This window comes from Cherax quadricarinatus, chromosome 49, assembly GCF_038502225.1.
Source record: "Cherax quadricarinatus isolate ZL_2023a chromosome 49, ASM3850222v1, whole genome shotgun sequence".
NCBI classification, from domain to species: Eukaryota; Metazoa; Arthropoda; class Malacostraca; order Decapoda; family Parastacidae; genus Cherax; species Cherax quadricarinatus.
The window spans coordinates 5,616,958-5,634,537 of record NC_091340.1 but is presented as its reverse complement, the minus strand read 5'-3'; the positions used below and the strand labels follow the sequence as shown (position 1 = coordinate 5,634,537).

At 42.1% G+C, this 17,580-nt stretch overlaps 1 protein-coding gene and 1 long non-coding RNA gene across 3 annotated transcripts in view; one reads left to right on the top strand and one right to left on the bottom strand.

Annotated features, from left to right (window-relative positions):
* LOC128696948 (uncharacterized) overlaps positions 1-8,230 on the top strand; it is an 86,034-nt gene extending 77,804 nt beyond the window's left edge. The window contains exons 6-7 of the mRNA XM_070095330.1: positions 4,917-5,023; positions 7,607-8,230. Of these exons, the coding sequence (XP_069951431.1) occupies positions 4,917-5,023; positions 7,607-7,698 (199 nt within the window). The 3' untranslated portion in view covers positions 7,699-8,230. The remainder of the gene's footprint in view (positions 1-4,916; positions 5,024-7,606) is intronic.
* The window catches only part of LOC138854089 (uncharacterized), a 119,806-nt gene that overhangs the window by 81,950 nt on the left and 20,276 nt on the right, over positions 1-17,580 (bottom strand). The gene's annotated exons all lie outside the window — the stretch shown is intronic.

Sequence of the window (17,580 nt, the reverse complement as noted above, 5' to 3'; positions counted from 1 at the left end):
GACCGGTGTTGGAGATTCTATGAGAACCTGGGCTGCAAGGCCGGTGCCAGAGACCACATCAGGAGCAGTGACAGACCACATCATGACAAGGGTCATCAGGAACGCTTGAATGGTGATTCAGCACAAAATACATGGTGCAGAGTGTCGTAAAGATGGTGGGGACTAGAGATAATATAAGAGGCCACACAATGAAGGTGCTGGGGGACTAGAGGTAGTATAAGAGGGCACACAATGAAGGTGCTGGGGAACTAGAGGTAGTATAAGAGGCCACGCAGTATGAGAGGTGTCCCCCACACGACTGGTGCAGAAGGCAGGGCGGCGCTGCGTCAGGTTCGTCTACCTGCCAATATTGCGTTAGTGTCATTTTTATAGTTACAATTTCTCGGTCGAGCGGCGTGATGGGTGGCGCGCTCCGACACTCACCCCGCACCGCCCACATTAAACTCTCAACTGGCTGTAAATTGTCAAGATTTTTATCCCGGCATGCTGCCCCTGGGGTTTATGACCACAGAAAATGGCTCCATAACACCATAGTTCACGGTACAAACTTTACATCTTTGCCTCACGCCCCACTCTGACTGCCTGTTGCCCCTCAATGTAAAGCTATGATTTTATTCTTTGGTGGACTGTTTATTTCGTTTTGCTTTTATGGTGAAGGGGTGAAAATGTAGATACATCTCGCTGCTGGCCTCGGGGGGGGGGGGGGGAGGGAAAGTTAGCTGGAGATGAGTTTCAATATTCAAAAACTGACGAGTTTTTTTTTTCGACAGGACAGAAAAGCGGCGTAACATACACAGTGGAGTCTTCTCTCTAAAATTCACAATCAGGGTGGCAAACCCAATTATTTTCTAGATAAGTAGTTGTCATATTTGCAGAGCACTTTGACCATGTAGATCATGCAACGATTTTGGCAACAGAAAATGAATATATGCAACACAAACAAGAAAAACAAACCTGAAAAAACAATAAAAATGACTAACATAAATAAAACACAAAATAAATAAATATTAACTTAAACAAGCAGCATCAATTAAAATTCCTGTTAAATTATTAATGTTAAAAGGCATCCATAAAAGTTCCCCGAAATCCCTAGCTAGGGAGGATAGGAATAAGACAGGGAAACATGCACCAACAGGGAATACAGTCACAGAAACCCAAGGCAAACGGAAACCAAGCCTGTGCACATACTATGCACTTGGTATCTGCAGACATGGGAAATCTGGAAAAACAGACGGGACGTGCAACTATGACCACCCTAGAAAATGCCGTGCCCATATGACAACAGGAAAATGCAAACTCCCTTCCTGTAAGCTTTGTCACCCTGAAATGTGTACCTCTTCAGTACAGGAAAGACTGTGCTATAACTTAAATTGCCAGGCACACCATCTAAAGGGGACAAAAAGATACAAAACATCCAGGCCATGGGAAAACCTGGGTAGCCACAGCCACTCAAGAGGGAAAGGTTTTTTAGTGCCAGGAAGGAAAAAAAACTGGCAGGAAATGGCAGAAATCGTACACTAAATCCAGTCATTCCTGGAGTGGAACCACAGTCGATGGCCTCCACTCCAAACCAACAGATACAGATACTAATGCCGGAAAAAAATCCCCCCCAGTATCAACAATACCACCAGTCCGATGACATTCTTCTTTGCAAATATACAGGGTCTAAAGCCAGCAACAAACAACAAAATACCTTTCATCCGTGGACTGCTTGCAGAGGCAAAGGCAATGTTCTCGGCTTTCACTGAGACCCACATAAAGGATCACTTGGACAACGAAATATGGATCCCAAGTTACAACCTATACAGATGTGACAGAGTGAACAGGCAAAAAAAAAGGGGGGGGAGTTGGCCTGTACATTGCAGAGTCACTTGTTTGCACAGAACTGCTTAATGCCTCAAATGATGTAGTGGAAGTTTTAGCAGTAAAGGTCGAGAACCAAAACCTAGTCATTGTGGTAGTCTACAAGCCTCCGGATGCAACATCCCAGCAATTCCAGGAACAGCTGTTAAAAATTGACCACTGTCTGGAAAATCTTCCAGCTCCTGCACCCTACATCTTGCTCCTGGGGGATTTCAACTTAAGGCACCTAAAATGGAGGAATATAGCAAATAATATTGTTGCTGAAATAACACCTGGAGGCAGCTCTGATGAAAGTAAACCAAGTCCTAACCGATATAAGCTGGGAAGATATACTAAGCAACACAGACCCCAACTTATGCCTAGAACAGATTAACTTGGTGGCACTCGATGTATGCACAAGGCTTATTCCTCTAAGAAAAAGGAGGAGTAGATGTAAAATAGAAAGAGACAGGCGCTCCCTTTACAGGTGACGGAAAAGAATAACAGAGCGGCTAAAAGAGGTTAATATATCTGAAATGCGTAGGGAGACACTGGTCAGAGAAATAGCAAGCATCGAACTTAAGCTGAAGGAATCTTATAGGAGTCAGGAATCGCGGGAAGAACTAAAAGCCATAAATGAAATCGAAAGAAACCCAAAGTATTTCTTCTCATATGCCAAATCAAAGTCGAGAACAACGTCCAGTATTGGGCCCTACTTAAACAAGATGGGTTCTACACAGATGACAGCAAGGAAATGAGTGAGCTACTCAAGTCCCAATATGACTCAGTTTTTAGCAAGCCGCTAACCAGACTGAGAGTCGAAGATCAAAATGAATTTTTTATGAGAGAGTCACAGAATTTGGTTAACACAAGCCTATCCGATGTTATCCTGACGCCAAATGACTTTGAACAGGCGATAAATGACATGCCCATGCACTCTGCCCCAGGGCCAGACTCATGGAACTCCGTGTTCATCAAGAACTGCAAGAAGCCCCTATCACGAGCCTTTTCCATCCTATGGAGAGGGAGCATGGACACGGGGGTCGTCCCACAGTTACTAAAAACAACAGACATAGCCCCACTCCACAAAGGGGGCAGTAAAGCAACAGCAAAGAACTACAGACCGATAGCACTAACATCCCATATCATAAAAATCTTTGAAAGGGTCCTAAGAAGCAAGATCACCACCCATCTAGAAACCCATCAGTTACACAACCCAGGGCAACATGGGTTTAGAACAGGTCGCTCCTGTCTGTCTCAACTATTGGATCACTACGACAAGGTCCTAGATGCACTAGAAGACAAAAAGAATGCAGATGTAATATATACAGACTTTGCAAAAGCCTTCGACAAGTGTGACCATGCCGTAATAGCACACAAAATGCGTGCTAAAGGAATAACAGGAAAAGTCGGTCGATGGATCTATAATTTCCTCACTAACAGAACACAGAGAGTAGTCGTCAACAGAGTAAAGTCCGAGGCAGCTACGGTGAAAAGCTCTGTTCCACAAGGCACAGTACTCGCTCCCATCTTGTTCCTCATCCTCATATCCGACATAGACAAGGATGTCAGCCACAGCACCGTGTCTTCCTTTGCAGATGACACCCGAATCTGCATGACAGTGTCTTCCATTGCAGACACTGCAAGGCTCCAGGCGGACATCAACCAAATCTTTCAGTGGGCTGCAGAAAACAATATGAAGTTCAACGATGAGAAATTTCTATTACTCAGATATGGTAAACACGAGGAAATTAAATCTTCATCAGAGTACAAAACAAATTCTGGCCACAAAATAGAGCGAAACACCAACGTCAAAGACCTGGGAGTGATCATGTCGGAGGATCTCACCTTCAAGGACCATAACATTGTATCAATCGCATCTGCTAGAAAAATGACAGGATGGATAATGAGAACCTTCAAAACTAGGGAGGCCAAGCCCATGATGACACTCTTCAGGTCACTTGTTCTATCTAGGCTGGAATATTGCTGCACACTAACAGCACCTTTCAAGGCAGGTGAAATTGTTGACCTAGAAAATGTACAGAGAACCTTCACGGCGCGCATAACGGAGATAAAACACCTCAATTACTGGGAGCGCTTGAGGTTCCTAAACCTGTATTCCCTGGAACGCAGGCGGGAGAGATACATGATTATATACACCTGGAAAATCCTAGAGGGACTAGTACCGAACTTGCACACGAAAATCACTCACTACGAAAGCAAAAGACTTGGCAGACGATGCAACATCCCCCCAATGAAAAGCAGGGGTGTCACTAGCACGTTAAGAGACCATACAATAAGTGTCAGGGGCCCGAGACTGTTCAACTGCCTCCCAGCATACATAAGGGGGATTACCAACAGACCCCTGGCAGTCTTCAAGCTGGCACTGGACAAGCACCTAAAGTCAGTTCCTGACCAGCCGGGCTGTGGCTCATACGTTGGTTTGCGTGCAGCCAGCAGTAACAGCCTGGTTGATCAGGCTCTGATCCACCAGGAGGCCTGGTCACAGACCGGGCCGCGGGGGCGTTGACCCCCGGAACTCTTTCCAGGTAAGCTTTTCCGCTTTGTTCCTAAGTCACCTGCACTCAAGCTACGCAAACTGGGGCAGGAGTACCCGTGAACAGGTGTCCACGGGTGAGAGATTCGTCTCGGAGTGACGAGTCTCGCCGGAGGGGGGTAGGCAAACAGCAACGTCCTACAAAAATGGTATGGTGATACCGACAAAATATGGAAAAAGACACGTAGTTCGGGACATTTATTAGAGAAGTTTCGCTACTTTTGAGTTTTGTATGCCACCGATATTTAAAGAATTAACAGTGTTTAGGAGGTACTAGCTAAAACTGCCCTAAAAGATTAAACACAAGTTTATTAGCAAATTACGTTAAAAACTTACCAGGGCTTTTTCCCAGTGGTGTATCTATGTCCATTTAATATACTGATAAAGCCACTGGATGACGAAACTCCTACAAGTAAACATACCAAGATGTTGCACATGTCTCATTCATCATGTTTCCGAGTGATTCAGTGCGTCCTAGAGTATGATTTCATCCATCTAACTAGGTGTTTATTGACAGGTGCACCGCCACTATCGCTGCAGTATACTGGCAGAGCTCGGAGGAGTCTGTGGAGGGTCAGCTGCCGCAGACTGGGCCAGCCCTCGAGAGTAAAGGAGTATATAAAGGTCAGTTTATTGCGTATTTTCGCTAAGCCCATAAGAGGTAATCAGACTTGTGTCAAGAAAGGGGATAGCTCCTATTCCTTGGATAAAGAGCTTCACCGATATCAGGTGAAGACAATAGGTAACAGCAGAGGAAGTGTGTGTGTGTGTGTGTGTGTGTGTGTGTGTGTGTGTGTGTGTGTGTGTGTGTGTGTGTGTGTACTCACCTAATTGTGGTTGCAGGGGTCGAGACTCAGCTCCTGGCCCCGTGTGTGTGTGTGTACTCACCTAATTGTGGTTGCAGGGGTCGAGACTCAGCTCCTGGCCCCGTGTGTGTGTGTGTGTACTCGCCTAATTGTGGTTGCAGGGGTCGAGACTCAGCTCCTGGCCCCGTGTGTGTGTACTCACCTAATTGTGGTTGCAGGGGTCGAGACTCAGCTCCTGGCCCCGTGTGTGTGTGTGTGTGTGTGTGTGTGTGTGTGTGTGTGTGTGTGTGTAAACCAGCTTCGCTTGAGCTTACTTATTATGCGTATCATCTCTACGAATATCTTCAGGAGTTCATTATCGCTACTTGCTGAAGATAGATAAAGAAGCAGTGTGGACATTTTTTTTCTTGTATGTCAATACTGTAAGATAAATTTCTGATGTGTTCATTCTAAGAAAATTGATAAGTTATTTTTTGTATTAGTTGAAATCTTTAGTCTTATTCCACCTCAAACTCTTTAATTTTCACAACATTCCCAATTTTTAGACAAAACTTTTTTCTGTATTCTTAAAAAAAATAGCATTACGACAACTTTTCGTTTTTAAACTTCAACCACAATTTTCAGCCTAACTCCCTTCAAAATACTCGTTCAGGTAATGTTTTTTTATTCTTCCTCTCTCATTATACTGAAGACTTCACCCCCAATTATTCACTTAACATTTCAACTCTGCCTAATATTCAAGCTCTTATTTCCTAAGACTATTCCTATTGACCAAAATATCAATAATCCAGCTTTTTCAACTTTAACTTTTATACAACCACGCTGTCTTCTAATTTCCTACTTCTTCATTCAGTGCATACGATAATACTCTCAACAGCACATTTATCATATAAATGACGTTTCCGCGGTCTCCACTCTCGTAGTCTCTAACATATCTAAAGATTGAACTTTTACAGTCATACAAAAATGGCACTAATATACTCTCATTCATTCTTTACATACGAAATTCTTTCCAGAATTTGATATACGAATGAAACTTTTCCTTATTTAACTTTTATCCTTTATTTCATCCTTCGTAATCCATATGATACATTCAATTTCAAATAGCACTCAAATGCGCTCACTCCACACTCACTCACTCACACTCACACTCACTCACTCACTCACTCACTCACTCACTTACTCACTCACTCACTCACTCACTCTCACTCTCTCTCAATCTCTCTCAATCTCTCTCTCTCTCTCTCTCTCTCTCTCTCTCTCTCTCTCTCTCTCTCTAAGTGTAATAAGGGAAGAGTACAGTTGACCAATAAAAAGCCACTGCCTTGCTACTATTCCCCACACTCCACACCAATGTGACAAGCAGTGCAAACTGTCTTTCGGGAATCACCCTTATCAGGAAAGGACCTAGAATAGAACGCCCAGAACCAACAGAGCAAGGCTTAGCAAAACTGTCTATACTGCGGCAAGAATGCCGCAATATAGGCGGCAGTGATCACTCCTGGAATAAAAAGTGACGTGACCTTCGTTAATACTTCCACCTCTAGATGAACTACACAATGTACTACTAGGTACGCCGTTAAAAGGCCCACCTGACGATACAGCCTCCATTAAGTGGTGCGGACCACCTCACCTGCATTTGGTAGGAGCACACAGTGACAGACTCTTCCATAATCCCCTAGAGAGCAAAATTTAAATACCCGCTACGTAAGCCAAATAAAGGAATGGGGGGATTGACGAGTTATTTGTCACAAACCCTTGCCACGTTAAGGTAACCCAGCATCATTACGGTGGAAAGGAAGACTGGTCCAATTCCTTGGATGAAGAGCCTCCCTCGTTTACATCAAAGCACCTCCTTTGAGGGGATTAACAGACCACAATTTAGCAAACCAGACTATTTACACTAATCACCAGTAGCATTGAACTAGGAATTGACGAAAGCGAGCCAGAAACACCACCTCTCCCAAGGTCTTGGTTGCTGCTAGACAGCAACCAAATGTAACACCCATTGGGCCACTAGTAAGTTCACTAATTGGTCCGCCAGTTGATCCACCAGGAAATTCAGTCACCTTCGTGTCATTGGGTAAAAGACAATGACCTCTTCCATAATCCCTCTGAGCAAAATTATAATGACCGGGTGAAAAATTGCGCTAATACTTAAGCCACGTAAAGGAGGGGGAGGGAGGTGGTTTTATCGTCAGGCTAAGCCTCTTAAACCTTGCCAATATGTTTCATAATCTGGGCCTTTACAAAATAGGAAGTTGGATGGATACAAGGATATGCATAACAAGGCAAAAAAGCAGTTTATTAATATTACACTTACCAAGTAATAATGTTCAGAATTACTTTCATATGCTTCTGCCCTTGACAAAGCAGCACTAATGACCACTTTATGTTTCAGGCGGCAGCGGGAGCAGCGTCATTCCCCACACATGGGTCTCTTGCTTGTGTGGGCTTGTGGTTACCACCTATCACCTGCTCACCAATTTGTAAACCTGTGACCAACCACCCGCAAGTAGCATGACCTCTCCAAGCCCAGCCTCGAGTCACGCAGGTCAATGCTCACATCAAGAACAGACTGCAAGACCTGCGGCAAAACGTCTCATCATCGTGACATGCTCAACTCACGCGCGGATGTTTCAAGCTTGTGTAGTGACTTCCTTCCTGCCCTCAAGGGAAGCTCAGTCGTCTCTTGATCAAGGCTTGTGAGGCACCACTGTAGGTTACACACTTTGATATAACGAGGTTGGAGAGGTTTCATTCGTTATAGACATTTTTATAATTATGGGTTGTCGGCACCTGGCTCCAGATACGTCCTAGCCAAGTGCAATTGTCCCACCTCCCTTCCCAATTCTTTTTTTTCCTCACTATTTTCCTTTTTCCTCATTCCCGGCAGGAGTGGTGGAAGTGCTCGGAAAATGTTTATAACAGATCTTGGTGTTTGAATGCATGTTGTGTGGATACAAATTGCATAAGTATATTTTCAGAAGACGTAACATTTTTACATGTTTGTGCTCTTTGTTGTAGTCACTATCGATATTATATATATATATATATATATATATATATATATATATATATATATATATATATATATATATATATATATATATATATATATATATATATAATTATATGTCGTGCAGAATAGGTAAAACTTGCGATTTTAGTTTAAACAGCAACGCTCTTCATGCCAAATAAGGCAAGCGAAAATTTGTGTATGCAATAATTTCGCAAAAATCATTCTGAACCTAACGAAAAAAATATATTTCACTGTGTTTATTAAATTATTGTACAATTATCTAAAATATATTTAGGTGGATTAGGCTAAATTAAATTAGGTAAGTTTTCTAACGTTCTTTTGGTACAAAAATTATTAACTTTTACAATAACATAAATGAAAAAAATATATCTTTAAACCTACAAGAGAAAGGTTTAGAAAGGACTTAATTTTAAATGAGTTCATGCTAATTGACCAATTTTACCTATTCGGCACGACATACACACACACACACACATACATACACACACACATACACTACAAACACACTACACACACACACTACACACACACTACACACACACACACACACACACACTGTAAACAAGCGATCCAAATTAATGAAGAGCAAGACACTAGAAAATGGAATAAAAACTAGCTCCAAACCTTCCGTACTGTAACCAGCATTTCCTCGGTGTGGGTTATACTGCCTTCCTACCTCTTGACAATTTTCCACTTCATCTACCTATTTCAACCGATACTGCATTCTATAGCTATTTTGGAATGGCTGGCAACAGTGAAAATGGCCCGGATATAGATTGATTTTCCATCCCCTAGTGACTTGTTCTGCATAAATACGCACATGCATACATATGAACAAATACATACATGAATAGCCAACATTCTACAGTACAAAAATAAATATTTTTGGTCTGACTTGAGAAGACTCCTCAAGCGAAATTAGTAAGAATGAAACCTTATATGTAAAGAACTCAAGTGCATCCAAAAATGCAGGGTCACCAGCAATAGAAATTGTTTGTGCGTTTAAGAGCTTCCTGACTAGTTCAGTATAGTTTGAGGGATCCCTGGCTCGACCGAAAATATTTTCTTTATTTCTATAGTGTTGAATGTAAGTTATTCTTATAGCACCCAAAGGATCAGTATGGAAGAACCTAGCTCGAGGACTTTTACGGTGTCACCAACGCTGTCATGTGCTATGCAATGTTGCAAGTGACTGCAATGGTTGACGGAGTGGAAATTTTTTTCCACTCAATCTACCAACTTTTGCATAACTAATGACGAAATACTGGCGGCAGTGTGAAAGGCGTAGAGCTTTTTTTTTTCCGCGCGCAGACACACATACACACAGGCGCGCGCGCGCACACACGCACACACACACGCACACACACACGCACGCGCGCACACACACACACACACACACACACACACACACACGCGCGCACACACGCACGCGCACACACACACACACACGCGCACACATGCGCACGCGCACACACGCACGCGCACACACGCATGCGCACACACACAATTATATATGTCGTGCCGAATAGGTAAAACTTGCGATTTTGGCTAAAATAGCAACGCTCTTCTTGCCGAATAAGGCAAGCGAAAAAACTGTGTATGCAAGAATTTCGCAAAAATCATTCTGAACTTAACGAAAAAATATATTTCATTGTGTTTGTTTATTATTAAATTATTGTAAACTTATCTAAAATATATTTAGGTGGATTAGGCTAAATTAAATAGCGCTTGTTATAATAAGGTTAGGAAAGTTTTCTAAGGTTCTTTTGGTAAAAAATTATTCATTTTTACATTAACATAAATGAAAAAAATATATCTTTAAACGTATAAGAGAAAATTTTAAAAAGGATTTAATTTTAAACGAGTTCTTGCTAACTGACCAGTTTTACCTATTCAGTACGACATACATATAATCTTTCACCCCCTTTCTACCTTTTCCTTCACTTCCCCTCCTCTCCTTTTGTCTCTCACGTTATTCTCCTTTCCCTTCAGCTTCTCTAATCCTACTCTTCCTTCATCCGTCCCGCCCTCCATTTCCTTCCTTTCTTCCTAGCCTCCTTACCTCCTCTTCCTCTTCTGTAGCCCCATTTCCCTAACTGCCCTATTCGTATTTTCCTTCTGTACTTTCTGTTATTCCTTTCCTTCACCTCCCCTCCACAACATATCTTTTCCTCTCATCTGCCCCATGTACATTCCTTTCTCTGGTGTCACCCACGCACAAATGTGTTCATGTCTGACCCTCTTTACATCAACCTGCTATGTGCAACATCTGGGAGTTCCTGAACCATGACCTTGCCTGCAAGACCATACTCACCTCTTTTTTTTCATGAATCCAACTAGCGTACTACTGACAATATTGAAGGAAAGACACGCTGCAGGACAAGTCTATTAGAACATTACGCTCTGTTACAGCTCTATGAACTCAAAGATTTGAGCTCTTAACAGAGCAAAACGTTAATGACTTTAGCTCAAGAGCGAAATAATCCGTACTGAAATACTGTTCCTCAACATGTCTCCTTTTCTTCAGAGTTTTTCATCTCATATTTTGTGTTAACTTAGCACATTTATGAATCAGAAAAATGACGTTTGAGAGTAGCTTCAGGTGTGATCAGAGTGGGTGTTGCTCCGTCGCGAGGAGCGGGACAGAGGACCTCCCACTTGTTTTATTAAAACTCAACACATTCCTCTTAAAAAAACAATAAGTGCGCCTTTATATCGTGGAAAAAAAAACTTTTTACTGTTAAAACTTTCTCGCCTGTGCCATTTTGAGTGTGTAATTTAGGTGTCTGTGGAGAAAGCGTCGACCACGTCACTAAGGTAACTTTGTGATAAAAAAAAATATCACTTATTCGTCTTTCTTAATAAAAAAAAATCGAAAAAAAGTGACATGAACTTTTGTATTAGCTTAGATGGAAAAAAAATGAAGTTTTATGAGCGGTTTGTTCCAGGAAGGCGCAGCTCTGAAGAACCGCTATTGCGTACGCTGCTGCAAGTAATTATTCTGCACTGTATTCGTACCACTTTGTAAGGTGTGACAACAACAACAGGTGTTGAAGAGTCGCATAAACATGTACATAAATATATAAATATACAAGTGAGTTACGTTATGATATTTACATTGTGTAGAGAATTGTTTTCTCACTTTTAATGTTTTCTCGCCCGTTTGTTTCAAGCACTCACTGTCGACGCTCAGTTAAAGACTCACTGTCGACGCTCAGTTAAAGACTCACTGTCGACGCTCAGTTAAAGACTCACTGTCGACGCTCAGTTAAAGACTCACTGTCGACGCTCAGTTAAAGACTCACTGTCGACGCTCAGCTAGACTCACAACCGACGCTCAGTTAAAGACTCACCACCGACGCTCAGTTAAAGACTCATCACCGACGCTCAGTTAAAGACTCACCACCGCCGCTCAGAACTTTTCAAAAGCCCTCCCTTCATATACAAGGGAAGTTACCAACAAACCGCTGGCTATCTTCAGGAGGGAACTTCCTAAGTGCTTCCTCCAGTCACTTCCTGATAACCCGGGTTCTGGTACCTGTATGGACTGCGTGCTGCCACACCAACAGCCTCACTGATCAGGACGTACGCCAGGAGTCTTGGTTTGGGAACGAGCCGCGGGGGCGATAATTAACAAGAAATGGTAGATGCTCAGTGGAGATTTCCCTCCGACGCTCTATTACGAAGGCAAATGGAGAAGTCTTTGCGTCCATTATCTTTTCCTGACAAAATAAATTTAACTTATCCATATTAAATATTGTTCACTGGTTATTTCTCGCTGTATATCACCAGGCCTACTGAGACACTTATTCCAGTTACCGGATTTTTTTATATCTTCCGTAGTGAATTCTGTCCGCCGATTACGTAACCATTCAACGAACAACTGTATTCACTTCATCTGCGTGGAAACGCTGTCCTCCCGGGAGCTGGGGACATGATCGGAGCTTTAATTGCATTTTTTGTCAGGAAAAAACCAATGGACCCAAGGACTTTTCGATCTGCCCTCGTATTAGCTCCCCCGCAGGTCTCCTTGCTTGGGTCAGATTTTTCGTTTTGGAAATCTCTCTGTACAATATACATTACGTATACTAATCATGGGAGATATATTAGTATTGAGTGTGCTGGCGGGGTAGTTCAGACCTATGCTACATCTGGCTGTGCAACCTATCCTCCTGATCAAATTGGTTGGAATTAAAATTGGGGTGTAAATACCAACAAGAAGTAAATGGCACTTTAATGAAGTGGATACCTGTACTAGTAACGCTTCACACCCACAGTAGATTCATCATGTCTCGATGAAACCTGAGTGTGTAAAAAATTTGCTATTAGTAAAGATATCCACTGAATCTAAATATCACTTACTCCAGATCTTTTGTTTTCCAACGCAAACCCAGAATTTAACATTAATCGAACAATGACGTGAGTATCCATTATCTACATAGCCATTGTTACAGCTTTGCTGCTTAGGTTAGCATGAATTTCTAGCGGTAGGTTAACCTAAATTAACTCATTAAAACCGAACATGACAACAAAAATGTAACCAAAAGAGATAACCTTGCGGCACCGCAAGCTGGATAAACATATACGGTAAACTGTCATAAGTACGCAGGAAATCAAAACTCTTATGGAGACTGCTGGGCTGTTCAGGACGTCGCTACACTCGTCGCAAACCTACGCTTATTATCTAAAGAGACATATCCCAGCCACAAGCATTCAATGCTGGATATATCGTTAAAAATTTATCACAGTTCCTGTAACGATGGCGGTCGAGGGTTGAGGCTCATACCTAAGCAGCAATTACATCAAGTTTTAAGAGCACGCGAGATCGTAAATAATTACCAATTACCGACCGAGGGACGCTGCAGCTTCTGCCAGCCGCAGACCCAAGAGGTGTATCATACTATCAAATGTTTCTGTGTAATACGGCCGTTGGTTGGTAAGTTGGCGAGAAGCCTTTACCTTCTCGGTCTGATGAACATATCAGAAGCCTTTTTTTTTGTTACTGTGATGGCAAACAGTGAGCGCTCACCAAGATGATTTTATAAAGACACTCACTGCATAGTAAACTACTTTATTCACAACGTTTCGCTCTGGGTGGGACTATCAGGCCGGCATAAAGCTCACCATAAAGCTCCACCTGGAACAAAACTTAATCTATACTGAAGGTTTACATTGTACCGAATGTCTTTCTACCATACATGTCAGCAACACCTGCCATCCTACAAGCTGAAGCTCGTAGGATGGTGATGGTTGTGCTGGGTCGGCGAGGCTAAAAAAAAAAAATGACGTGGGTGTTCAGTGGTCATTTGATTTCTAACAGAGATACTTTTCCCGGAGTTCTATTGTTGGGGCTCTTCCTATTTAGTGCGTCTTTGAAAGAGACGAATTCACCTCTTATTGGCATATATGACTTGCTTTGTGAATGCTGATGTGAATTTATGAAAAAAAATATAAAAAACTGTTGTAAACTGTATTTTTGGTAATCTAAGTTTATATTAATTGCTTTAGTGACACACCACCTTTCCTCACTCCTTTATTGCGAGCGTCTTTGTAGTGCCTCCCATTTATTTCTTTTATTACATTTTTAATTTATCCTGGCTTTAATGAACATGCTTCCTGATGCGGTGGTATATTCGTCTTGCATGGAACCTTTCCCCTCTCCCGTTTTAAATGCATCTGATCCTCTTGCGGCTGTCGAAAGTGTTATTCGCTCTCTCGTGTGAATTTTGGCATCTTGATTCCTTGATGGCACTCGCACTTATCACACACACAACCACCCTCACAGTGCTTCCTTCACTCGTTATTTCCTTCTGCACCATCTTCCAGGGTGGCAGTCGAGACCCCCTCCACATTGTTAGCAACGATATTTTTTTGCTCTCATCAGCGCCATTGTCAATGACTATAGCTAAGTGCATCAACAGGAGTAACGACTTTTATGGTAGAGCAATGTATAAATTACATAATCCAGCCAGAATCCCATACTAGAAGACTAAAGTGTAAGAACAACACTCCCCACTGCACGAAAACTAGTCCGGCATGCTGAATGAGACATTCACTTGGCGACGTTCGTATTGCACTCCGTTCTAGTTTCCTGTGTGCTACTCACTCACAAGGAACCTACTAAGCAATTAGCGTAGCCAGAGGATCTCATTCATGGCGAATTGAAAACTCTTAGCCCCTCTTAGCTACTTCACGTGATACACTTATGTCCGATCTTTCCTCATCACGAAAGAACTTTTTTTTTTACAGAAAGTCTTCGAATACGAAGACTTCCTGGTTTCTTTTCTATTCTCGAGACTATTTTAAAATGTTTATACTAACGTTCATTTTTTCATTGTCTTAAACATAAAAATAAAGGACTGCTCAGGACAGTCATTTTTGCGGGGAAATAAAATAAGTTGTATACGGCAGTGTCCCAGACGTTTTAAGTCTTACAGATGAGGTAAACCCAATTTGGTTTAAAAAGACACATGAGTGAATACTAGAATATATTTATTAAGAAACGTTTCGGTCCTGGGACCTTCACGTTAGAAGTGATTAAAGTCCCAGGAGAGAAACGTTTCCTATTATATTCCAGTGTTTGTTCACTATCTTTTCGAACCAATTTGTCGGTATCAATTACCAAGGTTTATACCGTAAACCACAATTTTTAAGCAAAAAAATTATTCGAGCTTAATGTACGGAATTCTTTGCACAATATAATCACAATATGAACAAAAGTTTCAACACACTATTCGTATGAATTTGGGAAACTAGATAACGTAAATCAGAACCTTTTAAACTGGTAAAAGCTTTCAAATATGAAAGTATTTGTTAATGATGAATAAGCCATTCTGGGATAGCACTGAGGAAAAAATCATTGGTACAAGTTTTTTACAGACGAATCGTCTGTAAAAAACTTGCATTTGTGGTCACAGTGGTGCCTATGTTAACCTATCATTGATACCTTTACGACTTTTAACCTACATTTAGAAATAGCAAGGAATGGCTTGGTACTGCAGATTTATTGTAGAGAGGGAGATTAGCTTCAACACACTTGGAAAGTATAAACAAAACTTTTCTGGAAAGCGTATAACACACTGCAATGACGAGCAAGCAGATGAAACGTCAAACTCGTAGGGTTTAATAATCAGGTATGATCTCATGACGGGGAGGATGGCTCTAATTAGCTGACTAGAGAGCTCTTCACAAGTATTAAGGCAGTCCTTGCCCTTGAGTAGCCAGGGAGTTGGAACATTAATTAACCAGAGAGGAGTGAGTGGTCAGTCAATTAAACGGGCATTGCAACATGTCTAACCAGAGGATGCTGTCAAATGTAGAATGTACTGAACGAATGAATTCGTGCAGAGAACGTTTGGTTTGTGGTTAGCGACTATATGCCGCTTCTGATCTATGAGGGGAAGGGGAGGGGGAAATATATTCACAGAGCTGGAGAGAGTGACACACTGTAGTGAACACAGAATAATTTTCACTCTTGAGATTGGGATACTCTGAGTGGGAGGTTGTTTCAGATGGGGGCGACCCACACGACTGGGTCACATGGGAGCAACCCAAAGGACTGGGTCGCACGAATGTTGAGGCACACACTAAAGAGACTGAGTGGTAGGTGACTAGGAAGAGCACGCGTGGAAGGCCACAAGATCGCATCATTTGACTTGTAATAGCTCATGTAGATCTGGTTCGCATTATAATACCTATCCTACCAGAGATCACTGGGCGCTGCTACCTAAAGTACCTGAACACACCACAACACTCCCGTTACCTTATGTCCCCGCTTCCACCAGCATTATTATAAACACTTAGGTAGTGGAACAATCTTCTGTTTGTCCATCATTAGCAGATATTTTCGTTTTCGACAGTAAAGTTTTTTTGGCTATTTATATTAATAAGTTTCAGTGGCAAATCACGTACACGCTCAGAGTCCACGTGTGGATACTACGAGGCGCAGCAAGCAGCTGAAACCGAACGTAGTTATTTGCCCGATTCTCGAAATAGTAATAACACCATTGTAACAAATCACGGAACGGGTGGAGTTTGAACCCATGACAAGCGAGTCTTCTAACTTGCCATCGGTTCAAGCCCAACCCGTTCCGTGATTTGCTTGTCTAACTGCAGAGCCCTCTATCGCCGGGTATAATATAACATGCTTCACGTGATATTTATGAACATTCCTGTAACAGTCCTGCAAAGCTATCACGTCTAAAGTAGTAATTCACACTTCGCAGGTTACTCCTGGTTATCAAATCAAGAATAAAAGCAAATATATGGAAACCATGTTGTTGAAGAAGATTTGGACTTGCAGCTAACGAAACTTCAGCTAATGCGTATCTGTTGCGACAACAATCAGATGTCACCAGTCGCTGTGAATGATGAGGAAATGTTTACATTCCGGTGCGCTTATCAGGAGGGCTACATAAAACAAGAGCCACCTCGCTTCGTATACTTAGCATGCACTTTGATGCTCGCAGAAGCTTTCGGCGTTTTTATCGTTTCTGTGGTCAAAATAGTGGTTCGCATTGTCATCGGCTAATCGTTTTATCATTCTTTGTAATCTAATATCTCCTTGACACAGCTTGACTGAGCGCGTGTTTACTTACCACTTAACGTTAAGCAGGTGGAAACGGACACTTCCTGCAACCTAGCATCACGTACAGCGTGTAGGGAGGCTAGGAGAGTGTGGCTCGCTGCTCTTCAGCACAAAATATCTGTCGTCAAAGGGTCTGACCAAAAATATCAAACTGGCAGCCTTCCCACAGGCTGGGGGTCTTGTGACCAATCTGCTACCACGGATGTTTTATTTTTTTTTCTTGCGTTTTTTCCTTGTTTATCTCCTCTGTGCTGCACCGCTGTTTATCTGTTGTTTTTAATTGTACTCTAGACGTGGACATGGAGGTTAAAGCTTTGCTAAGTAGTTTTTATAATCATAAAAAACCATTCTTGTTGTTAATTACCACGTGTGGTGCTGTTATGCAGCAACAGATGTCCAGTTTACGTGATACTGAAAGGAGGTGAGACCATGGACCAAGACACTGCAAACAAACATTCAGTAAATTATATTCAATAAACTGACAATTACGCCAATTTGTTAAAAGCTCTACTAGCTAAGAGGCTGTCAAAATTTTTTTACTACGTACTGTAGCAGTAGAATTTGTGGCGCTCATCATGCTTGACCTGTGAATGTAATACCTCACAACTCTGTGGTGAACTATTGATATTTCAAGACAGTATCTGTCACGTTTACAGTGATCGCTTTTGGTTGCGACGAGCCATGAGCGCGTCCATGAGCTGTGCTGATGAACGCGCCCATGTGCTGTGCTGGAGTATGTTGGCGA